Source organism: Anser brachyrhynchus (assembly GCF_964034855.1).
Source record: "Anser brachyrhynchus genome assembly, chromosome: 14".
Lineage (NCBI taxonomy): Eukaryota > Metazoa > Chordata > Aves > Anseriformes > Anatidae > Anser > Anser brachyrhynchus.
In genome coordinates this window covers 3,030,148-3,047,102 of record NC_137709.1, presented here as the reverse complement: position 1 = coordinate 3,047,102, position 16,955 = coordinate 3,030,148, and the positions used below count along the sequence as shown (strand labels likewise).

Here is a 16,955-nt window from a genome sequence, read left to right as displayed (position 1 = left end):
GTGTTTATGGAATTGGAGATGAGCTGCGAGCAGCCTGCAAGCTCAAGATCCGGATTACTCTCCCAGATGGATTACTGATAGGTTTGTAATTAGGACTGACACCGATGGATTCCAAACATCTTATTAGGAGTTCACCGACCTGATATATAACGGAACCGAGAGGAAGACGTAACTCTGTGCGAGAATTCACCTACAGCTATGTTGTATCGGGACACAGCACCCCGCCACGGCCAGAGCAGCAGGTATTGCTATTTCAGGGGTGAGAAGGGTGACAGCCACACCGCAGGGGGAAGGAGCCCTTGCCCCAGCAGCGTGGGGACGGGGGATGCGCAGCTGGGGGCGCCGGGCTGGACCTCTCCGTAACAGGACCTGTGGGATCTCTGCAGCCCACAGGGAACGCTGGTCTGGGGTGAATCCTTGCCCGTGTCCCTGTATTTACAGCTCAGGGTTTAACCCCTACACGCCGTACGTTGCCCCGCAGCCCCGGTCGGTTGGTGTGTGCTGGGCTCACGCAGAAAGCCCAGGAGCCCAACGTGTGACGAGCTCACACGTGTGGCTACGGGGACACGCATACAAATGTCCATTTAGGTACCAGACGCTGATCCTATTTAGTCAAAATATTTCCTGTTTCAAGCATTTATTTTCTCAAAATGACAACCTGACAACAGTTTGGGTATGAGTCAAAGGAAAGAATACTTTCCATTTTCTGGTTGACTCGCACACACCGTGCAGGCTCTGCTCTGGGCTAAGCTCCACGGCAGCCTGCACGGCGAATTAAGGCCGTTTCCCCAGCGGGGCTGCCACTTCTCACGCCAAACTCCCACTGACCAAGATTACGAAGCATGGCCAAGAAGCTAAACAACCTCCCACCACTCAGCAGCGCCCCAGCATTTCATTTTCCCATTCATTTGGGACCGGTGGGGTGTTCCCAAAGGTGCTGGCTGTGATTCCTGCAGTATCCAGCACCGTGTCCCCCCTGCCTCCGCCCGCGCTCGGTCCCAGAGGTGCCCTCACCTTGCTTCTGGTTGATGTCGGCGGGCAAGTGGGGCGAGTGGGAGCCGTGGCTGAAGTGGTCGTTGCTGTAAGGGATGAGCGGGGTGAGCGGGTGGACTCCGTGGGACGGCTGCACGACGGGAACTTTGTTGGACTGCAAGAGAGAAGGGGGAGAGGGCTCAGCGGCAGGCAGGGGCCGGGCTGCGAGGAACCATCGAGCCCCGCGAGCAGCGAGGGCTTTTGGGGTGCTGCTGCTGCAAGGGGGCTGGGAATTACAACAGTCTGCCCAGGGCACGGCAGAAAACACCCTTTTGTGCTTAAATAAACAGATCCCGCAAGAGAAATCCAACATCGAGCAGTGATAACAGCTGCTGCTGATTGCATGGTAGGTGCAAATCAGCCCGAATCAACGTGAAGCTGTCAAAATCCAGACTTTAAAAAAATTCACTTCAGGCATCTTTTATTCCAGGATAAATGCTAAAAGCGTGTAACCAAAGGCATCGCTCTTGTTTTCTGCTCCCCCAGCTTGCGGGCACACACACACACACACACGCAGTCCCGTGTGTTGCCCTGGTCTGCAGCCGGACTCCCACATCCTGCACATTCACCCCGAAAACCACGCTCGGGCTTCTGCAGCTGCTCCCGGCTACGTGGGACGGGGCCGGGGGGGGCCCAGCAGCAAATCTGATACACCCCGGGGTACCTCCAGGCGTTGGGGCAGGGAGAGCAGAGCCTGTTCGAAAGGCATGAGCAGCCGTGAGGGAAACACACCCGTGCACACTCACGCACACCCGCGCACAGCCGTGCCCGCGTGCGCACGCCGCTGTCTGCTGCGAGCCTCCTTGCCCCGAGCGTCCCAAGCCGCTCCCTACATGCCCGGTTTCGCCCGTGGCTGCCTTTAAACCCAAACCGACTTTGCCTCGGCGGTGGAGTGGCAGGATTTGTCCCGGATAAATCCCGAAGGAGAAACAGGACCGACGGCACCGCAGCAGCGGGAGGAAAGAGCGGAGCACGTGAGCGAGCTGCCGCGGGTGCTGCTCGCCAAAGCTCTCGTGTCCTATCGGGGCATCTCCAGGTGCCTTCTGACAAGTCATTTAAGACCTCTGGACTTGATTCACTGCTGCCTTTCACTTTGGTAATGATTTTGCTCAGGCAGAGCAAGCATGAAACACCATCTGGCTCCAAGGAGGAACCCCTGAAACGGCGAGGAAAACAGCCCCGGTGGATGGGGACGCTGCTTCCCATCCGCCTTGCCCGCAGAGTTTGCTTATGCAAATAAAATTAAAGAGGGATGCAGGTTTGCATTTAAGAGTGAGTGAAAACCCTAGCTCCTGATGCTTACCAGGTGTGGATTTCCTGCGCGCAGCGGGGCGCAGGGGGATGTGCACCTCCCAGCACAAGCTGGAGCAGTTCAGGCGCTCCCGTCCTGCAGCAGGGCCGGGGGGCTCCGTGGTTCTCCCACTGAAATCGGCGCTGGGCTGGCTCCCGCTTTGCTAAACGCGTTTGGAGCTCCGAGCCTGAACTTTTCTCGCCCACGAAAAAAGAGATGAGGGGTAGCTTTTCAGCGATGTTTCTAAAACTTGCCATGGTTTAGCAGATTTGAATGGCAGGCAGCCTGAATGAGGGCTGTGCCGTTCTGCGGGGACATTTTGCATCTCACCGGACCAGGACCAGACGGCTGCACCGTCCTGACGCCGATCCGCAACAGGCCAGAGCCCAGGGCACAGCAGCGGGGCTGCACAGCGGGCTGCAGCACGGTTACTCAGACTTTCCACCAGTTCAGATGGGAAACGAGACGTGGCAGCAGCAAGAAGAGCTGGCCTTTCCCGCATCCCTTCTGCGTTTGCACTTGCCTCGCTCAAAAACGCTTTTCTGTTCCTCTCTGAAGTCACAGAACCGCTGGCAGGGGAAGATGCTTGGGACAGAAACGAGACCAAAACTCGGGTAAGAGACTGCTCGCCCACTGCCACCTCCTCAGCCAGGGAGCTCGCTACAGGGACCTGCCTCCCAGACTGAACCAACCCGGGGACGGAGGAAATAGGGCTGCAGGACCTGGAGAAGCAGAGAATATTTCAGTGTCGATCCCCAGTTTTAAACACTGCAGCTGCTGCTGGCCACCAGTGGGCACGTTCCTAGCTCCTGGCCTTCACCGGATGAGTCTCATTTATAAAATCTCATTTATAAAACCTACATGCCAGAGAAATGGTATCATTTCCTCTTTTAAATGCGGTCTAGGTTTACTTTCTGCAGATCGGCTGCAGCACGTGGACCTCGGCGAGGCTTTTCGAAGCCAGGAGTTAGCTGGTGGCGATGTTTTAAAGCTACAAAATCCACCTGATCATAAAGGTTTCCTGCCGGGTGAGCGATGCGACGTGAGGGCACCAGGTCCTGGGTCCTCCCAGCAGGTCCCTGGGCCGTGGGGACGCCAGGGCCAGGCTGCAGCACCGCGGCTCGCCCCGGCTGTGGTTTGCTGAAGCATTTTGCTGTGTCTCCTCCGTGTTTCAGTACAGCTCAGACCGGGGGTGACGGAGCTGCTCGCCACCGGCCTGCCCGAAATAACGCAGCCGGTGCCTGGCGTCACGGCCCCGCGGCCCAGGTGACCTCAGCAGCCCTGGGGGTGACAAAAGGGCCCTGGGGACGGTTTTGTCTCACCCCTCCCAGCGCAGCCCCTCGGGGGCAGGTTGGGGAATGAGCTGTGCAGCCGCGACCTGGCTACAGAAATGAAGAGGCGCATTTACAGCAACACCAGAGTGGCATTTCCAGGCGGGACAGAGCAGCAGAGCGGGGGGTTTGCATCCCCAGAGGGCCATTTTCCCTCTCAAACCTGCTAAATCGCAACAATTAATCCTGGCAAGTGGTGCTGCCGGGTCCCTGGGGTGCTGCTGTGTCCCCGGGGTGCTGCCTGCTCCCCGTGTGCCTGGTGCAAGTGCCAGCAGCGAGCCACAGCCCGTCGCCCTCGCAGGGCTCACCAGCCTGGCTGAAGGCAGGGAAAGGGCTGCGACGGAGGCAGCTCCCACCCCGAAGCAGCAAAGTGACTTTAATAACTGATGAGCAAGGAGAAAACACGGTCACACTCATTATTAAGAAATACTAATTGTTGGCAGGGCAGAATTAGGAGACCTCGCCGCTCACACACGGGTGCCTGATTGCGAGAGGAGCTCGGGGCAAGCCGTAAAACTCCTTCTGCTGAGCACACACAAACCCAGCAGGTCTTTCCAAGGAGGCTCACCCTCCGAGCCGCGCTGCCACCCGGCGCAGAGGTGCAGCGTCCTCCCTGTCTGCTCCCATCCCCGCTGCGCGCACCCAGCGCGGGCTGCAGCGGCCCCGCACGCAGAGACCGCCACCGGTCACAGGGTTATCCAAGAATTAAGTCTTTTTTAACAAAACTTCTTTTTCTTTTTCATTTGGAAAATAGCGATATGTTGTAATCAGAAGTTTTCTGGAAAGCACCTCATTGCCAGCAGGAGTTTTGACTAATTTTTAAAGGCTGGTGTATTTATTCGCGACGTGCTAAATGAGCTGTTTTACTTTGCTGGCTCGAATGAGATTTTTTTTCTTTTAAAGTTTAATCTTAGCAAAACGTAGCACAGATGGTCAAAAGACAAAATCCGAGTGAAATTGTCAAAACTGAGAATTTTCAAGGATTTTCTACAATACTAAGAATATTGCTTTTAACGGTGAAAATATTAGAAAAAAAATACAGAGATGTTTTTCTGCTTGAATCATCTTAGGAGAAGAAAATAATTAAAGAAAAAAGAAGTGTTTTTTTTTGTTAACTTGTGAGAACTCCTCCTTGCTACAGCCGAAAGCAGCGGCGGTCACGTCAAGCTGCCTGGGCATCCCCACATCCAGCCAGAGCTGCGCCGGGGCTGCTGCGATGGGAACTTTTTTGTTAATTTTCTGGTAGAGGACAAGTCATAACTAAAACAAAGCAGCCGGATTCTGCTGCCACTTCTAACATAATTTAGCGAAAAGGTTTTTACGGACTTTCTCGATCTCTGCCCCGAGCACCCAGCCGGTCCTTGCGCAGGGCGGCCAGGGCTGCCCACCCGAGCCGCACAGCGTCCAGTTTCCTGCACTCCCGCTGGGGTGTCCCCTCTGCTCTCTTCCCATCACCCGTTTATTAAAAAAGAAAGAGCGCAAGAAGCTGATAACGCTTGGAGTTAATATATTAGAGGGGCAAACCACAATTCAAACTACCGAACCAGACACAGGAGCTCATCTTACGAGGCTGATCTTGATCAGCCCTGCTGCACGGCGGCACAAAGCGTCCTTCCTAGGAAAAACTGCTGCTCGGTTTTGCAGATGACTGTGTTTCAAGAATTCTTACTTTTCCCCCCCACTTTGAACACAAACGGAATTAGTGAAAAGCTGGCTTTTTCGTACTTTGTTTTGAAGGCAAAGCCACATAAATAAGGCTGCTCTGTAGGAACAAAACTTTCATTTTACAGATTTTTTTTCCAAATGTTTGAAATAAAACGAACGTAAGAATTTGCTCGCACTTGGTAACGGTCAGCCCTGAGCCCCAGGAGCCTTACTGGCCGGTTGGCCCCGCAGGTGGGACTTTGAGCTGGCAGCGTCACCTCCCAGCTGCAGGGGATCCTGCTCACACCTGGGACCCCATACACACAGGGGACCCCATACATATAGGGTACCCCATGCACACAGGGGACCCCACACACACCGGGGACCCCACGCACACCAGGGACCCTGCAGGCCAGGGTGCAGGGACGATCTGCCAGGGCTGTGCCTGCCAGCCCTCAGCTCCCAGCCTCCAGATGCTGAAATTCCTGCAGGCACCCCAAAAGCAACCCAAGCAGAGACCAGCCTGCTGGAAAGCCCCGCATTGAGACGGCCGTCGGGGGTCTGCAGGGGGGGCTGGGGGCAGCCCCGTAACCTCTCCGTGGCACCCCGGTCACCCGGCTGGCGGGGTTGGCAGCACCCCGGGGTGCACAGGAGCCGACCCCGTGGCGCGGCGCCGGGGAGAGCGCTGTGGTTTCCAGTGCTCGCGGGGAGCCGAGCCGCGGTGAGGCGAGATTAGTCACGTCACTTTCAAATTTTCCCACATCGCTGGCCCCAGAAATAGCGAAATGAGAAAGCCGTGGGCCAGCCCGGCGGCAGGCGGCGGGGGGCGAGGGGCCTGGCCGAGGGACGGCTGCCGGGGCCGACGGCCGTGCCGGGGTTTGGGCATCCCTGGAGCCCCGTGCCCGGCTGTGCCGCTGTGAGCACTGGCACGAAGAAACCGCCCTCGGCAGAGACAATTTTGGCAACCAGGCGAGCGCCGAGGTCGGGCGAGCAGCGCCTGGGATGCGTCGCAAGCTGCAGCCCGGCCAGAAGTCACCCCCAGTGTGTTTGCTTCAACGTCACTTCTCAGAGAGAGAGAGATGAGTCTACGCGTCAGCTATGAAAAACAAAACCTACGGAGTTTGCTGTTGCTGATTCAATGAGGAATTAATTCCTTTTTTCTGCAGAATTAGTCACCGTGCCACAGAAACAAAGGTATAAGGTCAGGCTGCAGCGAGCAGGCACTGCTGCTGCACAAGCTGCTGGGTACTGGGGGGCTCTGCCTTTTGCTCTGTATCCAAAAATTAGTTCAAATTAGCGAATTATTAGGGGCTGGGTGCATCCCGCGGGATGGGATCGGCTGCTGGAGGGCTTGGAGAGCAGCGCTGTGCTTCGGGGATCTCGGAGACAAGGACCCGGAGCCCAAGCGCGGCTCCATCCCAGCTCTGCAGAGCTCCAGGGCACCTCCGAGTTCTGATAACATCTCCCCCTTCGGGACTCCCCTGTGAATAAAACTAAACCGGACCGCGTCACCAGACCCCTTCAGCCCCCGTTTCCCCGTGGTGTTGCACCAGGAGATGCTGTGACGGAATCTCACCCCGAACACCCAGCGCAGACCACTTTCTGCAGGCGCTGAGGCTGGGGACCCCCACACCCGCGGGCGCCCGGCAGCATCTACTCATTTCTCATCACAGCGCTTTTTTTTTTTTTTTCTTTTCTTTTTTTTTTTTCTCCTTTCTCACTTTTGCTGCAGTCACATCTCCCCAGCCCGCTGCCGCAGCAGAAAGGAAGCAGGGAAAGTTAAAGCCACCCACGCTCGGGCGCTGCCCTCACCCCGCAGCACGCCGGGCGTCAGCAGAGGCAGCGTCGCCCCGCCGGGAGCAGGGCACCCAGCGGGGGCTGCCCCCGGCCCCCTCGAAGGCTCCGCAGGGTCTCCCCTGTGTCCCATCCCCATCACCCAGAGGTGCTCAAAGGCTGGGCTCAGGCGATGGGGAAAGCATTCATGGCACTTAATTCCGCATGCAGACGCCAACAAGGGGCCGATCCATTTAGGACCGACATCGCACCCGCCGGCAGCTACTGCCCTTGCGCAGGGTTTGAGCGCTCTGCGTTACATTTTGCGGTCGCAGCGTTATCCTCTCAGCTCTTCACTTTCCCTCTGCTCGCCCTCAGCTTTAAAATCCAGTTCTGCTTTCACACGGCCGGCGCTGGCGAGGCACCTGCTCCTTTTCGCACGGTCAGCGGGGTCGAAGGGCAGAGCAGGATTCCTGCCGGGCTAACAGAAGCAGCAGCACCGGGAACGCCGCCGGGGCGAGACCCGCTGCGCGGGGACACGCTGGGGACCGCGCCGCCCCGGCCCCTGGAGCCGGTCAGCACGCGGAGGTGGCCCAAAGACAGCGGGGATGGATACAGGGAGAGAACCAAAACACTTTTTAGAAGTCCTCAGCGACTTGCTGGCCACATCCCAGGCCAGGACGTGACACGACGCAGCCCGTCCCGACCCTTCTGCTGGCACGAGAGCCTCCTGCCCCAGGAAAGGAGCCGCACCGTGCTCAGCAGCCGGGCTGCCCCTCTGCTGCTGCTTGCTGTTTTTAAGCAGTGATGGTAATTATTTTTAAGTTAAGCCCTGCAGGGGAAATAGCTGAGCTTTTCACCGTTTACGGGCACAGGAAGAGCTGTTTCGCTTCTCAAGTATTTATCTTCTAAGAGAAAGATGTAGGTGGTTCTTCGTGAAAAAAAAAAAAAAAAAGAAAGAAAAGGCATGGAAAAATAAAGATTAAAAGTCCCTCCCAGAGGCTGCTCTTAGGGTGACAGGGGGCGAGTGCGGAGGCAATTATGCTGCACACTGGAGAAGAGAACCCCTGAAAAATGAACATCATTTTGGGTTTGGCACCACCGCCCGATATCTGCCGCCCTGTTTAGAAGAGGGGCCGCCTCGCCTCGCCTCGCCTCCCCCACCGAGCCCAAAGCCCCCGTGCTCGGTGCTCGCTTTGCTCCCGAAACACCTTTGTCGTGATGCCAAAAGCACCCCGCCAGTGCCAGCAGCACAGAGCCAGACCAGCCAGGAACCGACAGCATTTGGCCTCGTAGAAACAAACACCAGGGTCACAAATCCCAGGGGCTGCGGCCCAGCACCGAACGCTGGCTGTTTTCCCCCAAATGCTGGGGCAACACCACCCAGGGGCTGCGCTGGCCTGGCTATTTCCCCTCTCCTGCAGTGCCTGTCCCCGGTTTCAGCGTCTCTCGTGGTCCTGGCTGTGGAGAACGACCCCTGTCCCCCCGGTCTCCAGAGGTGGAGCGCAGCCCTGGGTGTTTTTGCTCCTTTGTGCAGCGGTTCTGTGAATTTCTCTGCGGAGCTGCCGGGGCTGGCGCTGCCAGTAACCCCTGTCACGGCTGCAGACGCGAAGGCACCGACTTGACCCGCGGAGGCTGATACCATCTGACCTCCTTTAGGCTGTTCGGCTTCTCGAAGTCGAAGCGGTTGGTCTAATACCCGGAATTAATCAGGAAAATGTCCAAGAGGGCGAGGGAGGAAAGCGAACAGCGGTACGAGCAGAGCCGGCGCGTGAGGGGAAGCCTTGCGCTGCCTGCCCGAAGGCACCGGCCGCGTTAACCTTCGCGTGCCTGGCGGGTCAGGGGGGTTTCGGCAGCCAGTTCTGGGAAACTCTGCAAAACCCAAACGGGTCCATGCCCTGCAGCAAAGCCAGAGGTGGCTCCGGACCGGACGCCTGGTTTTGGCATCGCTCTGCACTGAGGCCACGCTGCAGCAGCGGATGGAAAGCCCTGTGCGACTTCTCAGTGTCTCTGCCGGCAAGCAAAGCGCACAGGAAACCTCGAGGTGTCAGCAAGGCGTTTTTCAGGCGGCAAGTGTTTGCTTACTTGTCACCTGGGCTCTCCCAGGAGGGCTCGCAGCTGCTTGGCTGGGTTTATTCTTTCCATTTAAAACAAAAACAAAAACAAGAAGAGCCCATTGACTTGAAAGAGCGCAGGGGAATTAACAAAAAGAACCAAAACACAAAAAAAAACGCTGATGTGACTTAAGGCGTTTCGATTCCCCGAACATCAGAGGGGTGAAACCTGCCCCTCCGCGCGGGCGGTGGCGCGTGGCCACCGCGGGGACACAAACCTGCTGGTGTCACCGCTGTCACCCGGCCCTGCCTCTGGGATGGGGTGGGATGGGACGGGATGGGATGGGGTGGGATGGGATGGGATGGGATGGGATGGGATGGGATGGGATGGGATGGGATGGGATGGCTGCCTCCCGGCAGGTGCTACACTCCCTGATTAATTATGTTACGTTATGTTATGCTATGTTATATGTTATACTAAACTATACTAAACTACACTAAACTATACTAAACTACACTAAACCATACTAAACCATACTGAACCATACTGAACTATATTTTATTTCAATCCCCTGCCATTCCCAAAGCCCGGTGGTGGGGGGATCTCACTGTGTGAGAACGCCGCCAGCTGCAGAAAGACAACAAATCAAGCGTCTCACCCTGTCTGAAAGTAAATCCCCAACTCGGCGACTGCACCGCGAAAAACAATGGTAATAACAGTAATAATAACAGTGACAATGATAACGATACTCTAATCCTGCTGGCTTGTGCAGAGCTCTCTCCCGCCGCACGCGGCCGCCGAGGCCGTGCTCTCTTGGTGCCAGGCACCCCTCGAGGAGGTCTTTTAGTGTCAGACGCAGCTGTGACCAAGTGCGTGCAACTGCCTAATTGACAGGTAACGTGGTACAGGCAGGGATGATAATCTGTGGAAGTTATCATCTCTCTTCGCTACGCGTTTCACTGCTCTGGTGGAATCCTTCAGTGTTTAAACAGACGCCCAACGCATTCCCCCCCCTCCCGATGACCAGGACCGACTGACCAAGGTGGCTCCCGAGCTTCTACAAGGTCTCTCCCCGAGGCACGGCAGTGTCACCGTGGGCAGAGCCACAGGCACCCGCTGTCCCCCAGTCCCTGCTGCTGGAACCAGCTGGGAAGACCGAGGGGCGAGGGCTCCCCAAAAACCTTTTGGGTAGGGCCAGGGACCCTGCGCAGGGTGGCTGCCCCGTGCCAGGTCCTCAGGCACCGCCGCAGCGACCTGCACGAACGCCTATTTCCCGGTCTCTGTGGCGAACTCCTCCTGGAGGACGCGGGGGAAGATAATCCCCCCTGGAGTCACAGGCAGCTTTTGTTGACACCCCGCAGCTGTAAGGCGATAGCAGCTCTCCTTGTTGCCCGCTCTCGAGGGTGACATGTTGACAAAGAATGCTACAGCCGCTAATCCGGGATGATGCTGTGTGCCTGCCCGGGAGAAATCCTCATTTTCTTGATACCAGGAATTAGTTCCTTTAATGCTTAATGCTCTTTTTTCCTCTGAAAGCCAGCAAGCGTTATTGTGCAGGGTGAAATAAACATTTTAATTAAAATGTAGAATTTATCTTCCAGTTGAATTCTTGAGAGCCCCCAACGCCACGTCAAACTCCGCTTTCCTATTTTGAATCTCTCTCTGATCTCTTAATGCAAACGGCTGAATTAAAACCCGGGCTTGGTGGATTTGCATATAATTAGACAGCAAGGGAAATTAATAGGGAATTGAGTGGTTCTCTCCTCTGCCCATCTGATGTTCTTACCAGATTAAAAAGAGTCGATTTTTTTTTAAATGACTGCAAAAATGTATTAGATATTATTTAACCTTTTTTTTTTGTTGGGGCGAGGAATGCAGGCAGAGGAAAGAAACAAACTTTTCCATATGATAATGAATGCCTCCTATCGTGGGAAGCAAACATCTCTGTAATTAGGATTAGAAATGAATCCTAATTAATCTCGTCCTGCCACTTGACTTCTAGAAGTTCCTTAACTGTTACCTCCAACGAAACGGGGACCAAGGAGCAGTCTGTGTGCTCTCGGCTCACCCCGCATGGAGCTGGGGGCTGTCACAAAGGCTCTTGTGCCTCCCGGCTGAGGGCGGCGGGTTTGGGGGTGAACGGCCTGATCCTGGCGCCTGACACAGGACTGGGTGCGTGCAGGGGAAACGCGCAGTGCTGCTGCTTCATTCCCCACCGGGAGCTGGGAAACCACGAGCTACACGAGGCACGAGGTGCCACAGCCATGCCTGGTGCCAAACTGGGATCTTTTTAGACCTTTTCCCATGCTCCGTTCAGAATTGCCCGAACGGTCTGTTTAGAAATGCTCCCTGGGCTCGCTCTCAGCACGGCGCTGCAGGTAAGGGCCGGGAACACGCGAGGACACCTCAGCTCTGTGCCATGCCCGCTCCATGCCTCGATGTCATCTCCGTGCGCTGGCGTTGGCACAGATTACTGCCGCGGTGGAATTAAGTCACGCACATTTCAACTCGGCTCTTGTCAGGTGTCGCCGAATCCTGTTTTTCAGGTGTTGAGATTCGCAGACCTCATTGCATCAGATTTTACTACGTGAGTGGATGCTCACGTGATTATTTTCTTCTTTGGGTTCTCCAGCGTGGAAACCAGTTTTCGGAGAGCTGGTTTCTGAGCTTCAGACCCTGGCTAAAGATCTTGTTTCCTATTTATGACGTTGTAGCAAAATACACTGCAAGGCGATGCCCTAATGGGGGATTATCGCTTGGACTAGCAATGAAACACAGCAAACTTCAACTTCTCTTTGTGTTATGCTAAGTAACAAAAGATAAATGAATACTGCTACAGTTAGGATAGCTTCTCAGCGTATTTTTTCCAACAGCTCCAGTAAGTTTTTGGCTGTGGCGTTATGACAGTGACTGTGAATAACAGCCCGGGAATAACATGGTTGGTATAGACACCAAAAATTTTCACTTCAAAACCGGAGACCACACAAAATGTGCCCAGTCTTGGATTTCATTTTTAAGCCAGGCTGATCAAAAGTTCACAGGGCAGGATTGATCAAAGGCTTCACGCTGAAAAAATGAGAAAGTCACAATTTCATATGGTTTTGATGAGAAAAATAATTGATGAAACACGGCTCTTTCAACTTGGTTTTGCTTTGAGTTTGGGGCTCATCTGACTACGACAAGCCAGGGGTGCAAACCCGCAAGACACGAAGTCACAGAACTCGGTGCAGTTTTAACGATCCGGCCCTTACTATGGGATTCACCGCTGGTTTCAGGGCCAGGAATTTCAAACAACGTTGTACATTTTTGTCAGAAAAAAACAAGTCATGGAAACTGCAGCTCTCACCCATACGTTGTTGGAAAAGCTCAGGGACAGTCTCGAAGCACCTCCTGGTTGATGGATGTGCCGGCCCAGCAGGCAGGAGACCCAGATTCGAGCCCTGCTTTTCCCGAGCCTTTCTTTTTCTATCTGCGTGCTGCAGTCGGACCGCGGCAGTGACCTGTTACCGTCCGAGCCCCTGTACACAACCACACTGGCTGACCACAAGGAGGGCCCCAGTGGCCTGCAGGCGGCTGCTCGCCTCCGGGCAGCTCGTTTTGCGGGGTCTGTCACAAAAGGCGCTTTCTTAGCTCTTCCTGGGTGGCACCTCAGGACCGCGTGGGGACTTCAACCAGTTTTCACATGAGCAAAAACCTCAGGGCTTTCACAGAGGCAAAACAATGGGGGTCCTGTTTTGTGCCGGCCATCGCCACGAGACACCGGCGGGTACCCAGGGCACCGTCAGCGCAGCAAGCTTCTGGCTAGATGCTTTCCTAACCAGACAATTAACTGATTTAACCCACCACCAGGGATCAGCTGTTAAACTGTAGGTCATTTTGTAACACGGGCTTTATTTTTAACCTACTTGCAACGTCCTCTGACTTATTACAATAACTGACAGCAGTATTTGCTGAATGATGAAACTGAGGTTACACAGAACACCAATTACACTAAAAAATACATCTACCACACCTACGTGCACACAACCTCCACATGCCTACAGTGCAATTTTTTAGCGTAGGTATTACTTAGGGCCAAGCTGGATGTCTGTGTGTCCCACATCTGCCTTCTCACAATCTGGGAGTGAAAAACTTCTCTTCCTGTTAGCACGATGATCCATGGGCAAAAAACTCCTCTTTTCAGGCTAACACCACGGGATCTAACACTATGCTAGTATTTTTTTTAAATAAAAGTGCTCTTCATAACAAGTGCTAAAAACTCCAATTAAATCACTGTTTCAATTGGTTCAGGGTTTACATTTCCCCCTGTAAAGTTTGCAATTCCAAAAATAAACGTATGTATCTTACGCTTATCATCTACGCTACTTAGAAGGCAAAAAGTAAGCCCCATATAGACTACAGAGAATTACACATTTTCACACTTTTTTTTTTTTTTTTTTTGTTTTAACTCTGGTGCTACGCAGAGAAAGCAATTCACTTTTAAAACACGTGCTTAACATAACCTTGTGCCTCTCATTTGTCGGCCGGGTCTCTCTGCCACTTCAGAGCACTCTGCAGCCTGCAGGAACAAACCCGGGGGCACAGCCAAAGGGCTCAGAGGCGAACCCCCCTGCAGCCCCCCACCGTGCCTGCCACAGCGAGCGCTGCCCGCAGGAGCCTGACGGAACGAGAAGTGGCCAGCAAGCTGCAAGTACCGGAATTTAGGGCTTTGTTAGAAAGACGAGAAGGTTTTTAAGCACTTGGGATGCTTCCCTAATTCAATCCTTGCCAAAGTCAATGCAAGTTTTTCCACTGATCTATCTTGCTCAGGGCCGGTTTCAAAGCCACGCGCTTATCTCCAGTGCTGGCAAGCGTTCATTCCGATTTCTGGAGGCTCCTAGAAATGGAAAATGCCCTACCTCAGTGGCCTGGGGGACCGCAGGTATTTTACCTGCAGCGTTTTCTGTCTGTAAACATACATAAATACACGGTGCTTTCAATTTGTCAGGCACACCGGCTGCACGGCAACGTGCGCGGCAGACGCACCGCACCGAGACGGAGGAGAAAACCTCCGAGAAGCGGCAGTTTAACAGGAGCGGGACACGTTCCTCTGCCGAGCGCCGCAGCGTTTCGGCACCTCGCTCGGGCCCTCATTTACTCATTTCGGGAAGCCGCCTCGCCCCGCGCGCTGCCCCACGCAGCTGCTGGGGCGCGGGGCTCGGCACGACACGTGCAGGCCCGGGGGGAGCAGCGCAGGCCGCAGCCCCGCGCCCCGGCCGGCCACATGAAAGGGGCTCGGTTGGGTGCCTGCGTGCAGCCGGCTGAGCGCTGCCACGGCGGGGGCACTGCCCCGGCTCTCTGGGTTCCTGCAGCGCCAGGCACCTGGAGCTTCCCCCAAGATAAACGCCTCTTCGCCGCGCTACGAGGAGAGCGGCGGCGTGGCCTGCAGAAGGCTGCGCGCAGCCGGCCTCGCTTATCTCCACGTACATCTGCTCACGGCCTCGGCGCAACTGTTTCGTATTCGTGCAGGGCTATATTCAGCCCGAGGATTTAACAGCAGTTGCGTTAACTGTAAGGCGCTTTCTAGGGCGGAGACCTGTTATCTCCTGCATCTGAGCGAGATTGAGCAGACTCACTGCTGGTTGTGATCCTAATGGTGCGAACTGTAAATACTGTTGTAACAGGATATTCTCTATAAAGTAAACACGTATTTTATACAAAGCATACAGAAAATTTACACATATACATTTTATATAAATGTCATGCATTTATACAAAAGGTATACAATGAAGTGTGTAAAACATCCCTATATATTTTATAATATTTTATACACATTTACTACAGTATGCTAATAATTACCATTTGCTGACCAAGTTCTTACGTTCCTCTCAGTGGTGTTTCCCTGCCTGTCTGCTGACCCCAGAGAGAGAAAACGAGTGGCCAAAATACAGAGGAACGAGGGAAGGAAAGCCAGTAGCTGTTTCTCCTTGTTTTACCTTTAAGGCAGAGAATTGTGCCACCGACTTCAGCAGGAGCATGGCCTGGCACCCTGCAGAACAGCCAGGAGGGGACGGCTGGGCAGAGGGAGCCTCCACAGGCCCTGTGACAGGGATAAGAGCGGCCGGCGACTGCCGAGCATCGTGAGGTGCTGGGGTCCAGGCCGCCCCCCCCACAGCCACAGCCTGCTCAGCCTGGCCCTCGGGGTGTCAGCGCCCAGCTAGCCCCATTAAACGATCCACCTGTGTGCTCCCTATTTATTTTTAAAAAATATTAATATTTTAAATTACTATAATTTGTGCTTGAGACTAATAAATCATAATTATTCAGCAGAAAACAAATTGTAGCATGGAATTTAATCCCTCATATCTACTCTATCTACTGTAAACTAGCTACCAGTGATCTAAGAGTGAGCTACCTGGCAATCAGAGGCTACATGGTTTATTTTTTTATTTTAATTTTCCACCGGGTATTATCTGAATACCTGCAGTGCCTCTGCTCTCATCCAACGTGTCCTAGGCTGTGCTGGTGCAATGACATCTGCTGGTGGTTACAAACCTTCTCAGCCGGCCCAGGTAGTTTTATTCCCTGCCATAAGAGAAGCAGCTACGTGTTCCTGCACTTTGGGGTTGTGGGTCTTTGTTTTTTGGTTTGTTTTCAGCTCAGCGCAGAGCTATGGAGCAGTATTTATGTGAAAAGGAGCAATTATGCTCCATCTGAGCAAGCTCAGGAGGTAAAACTCACTGACCCACCCAGGCAGTCCACAGAGCCCAACGCTGCTCTGAGACTTTCTTGGTGGTTCCTGCAAAAGCCCATGTGCCACAGTTAAAAAAGGAAGGGGCGGGTTTCGCCGCAATGGAAGAGTCTGTGTAATTATAAGCTACGGGATCGCGGCGAAATGCAGGGCAAAGAAATCCATTTCCAGCGGCAGATGTCCAGCAGTTTCAGGGAACGACAACCTCCGCTCTGCCTCTGGGTGGCAGAGGCATGTGTTAGACACAGGGCAACAGCAAAGGGCCACACGGACACACCGACCTTCTGACCCGCATTTCGCTGGGCTCTGGAGCCCACAGACCAGAAAACGCTTCTCCTTTTTCTTGCCCTGTGGCACCACTGCTGTGCATCCCCTATCTCACGAGGGAACCTGCAGCAATGTTGCTGCTGCTACGCTGGGCATCACCCCCCGAAGCGCCGCGGAGCCTGCGGGTGGTTCCCAGGTGCCTAAACATCTTTACAAGACTTCCTTGTAGGGCTTGGGTCTCGCTGGAAGCTAATTATCTCTATGCTAATGGCCGAGCCTGAGCTCCAAACTCCCTTTGCACCAGAATTCCTGCTACCAAAACCAAAGCGTGCAGGGAACGCAGAGGAGGAGCTGCACGAGCAAAGCCAATTCATTTCAAAATCTGGAGGCATGCTGCAGATGCCAGGATGTAAAGGAATTTGTCATAAACAATCCTTCAACTAGGCCAGCAGTCACGGAGGGTGGTGTTTGATGTCGCCTTTTTGCTGAGGTTGAATTCCTCGTGCTTCTGCACCACAGGCTCGAACGCCGATTGCAACACGGCTGCCCCGACCAAGGTATGGCAGCTGGCACCCAGGCGGGACAGCTAATGAAGGATTTACCGTGCTCCCTGCCGCTTGGGGTTTTTGCTAGAAGGTACGTTACTAGAAGAAAAACACCGTAGTAGTTTTATAAGTTCATATGAAGAGTTAGTCCCTAGAGTAGAAAGTAGGGAGCACAGCCTGACACCACAACTGCTCTATGCCGGGTTTTGACAGGGAAATGTTCTCGTCACCGCTTACTGCATGTGACGGGAGCACTCTCCGTGATACTGCAAGACGTTAAGAGCAAT

The 16,955-nt window shown here is 54.3% G+C and overlaps 1 protein-coding gene across 5 annotated transcripts in view; it reads right to left on the bottom strand.

Annotated features, from left to right (window-relative positions):
• The window catches only part of TCF7 (transcription factor 7), a 68,427-nt gene that overhangs the window by 20,299 nt on the left and 31,173 nt on the right, over positions 1-16,955 (bottom strand). For all 5 annotated transcript variants that reach the window (XM_080555491.1, XM_080555488.1, XM_080555487.1 and 2 more), the window contains exon 4: positions 1,015-1,147. In XM_080555491.1, coding sequence (XP_080411617.1) covers positions 1,015-1,147 — 133 coding nt within the window. The remainder of the gene's footprint in view (positions 1-1,014; positions 1,148-16,955) is intronic.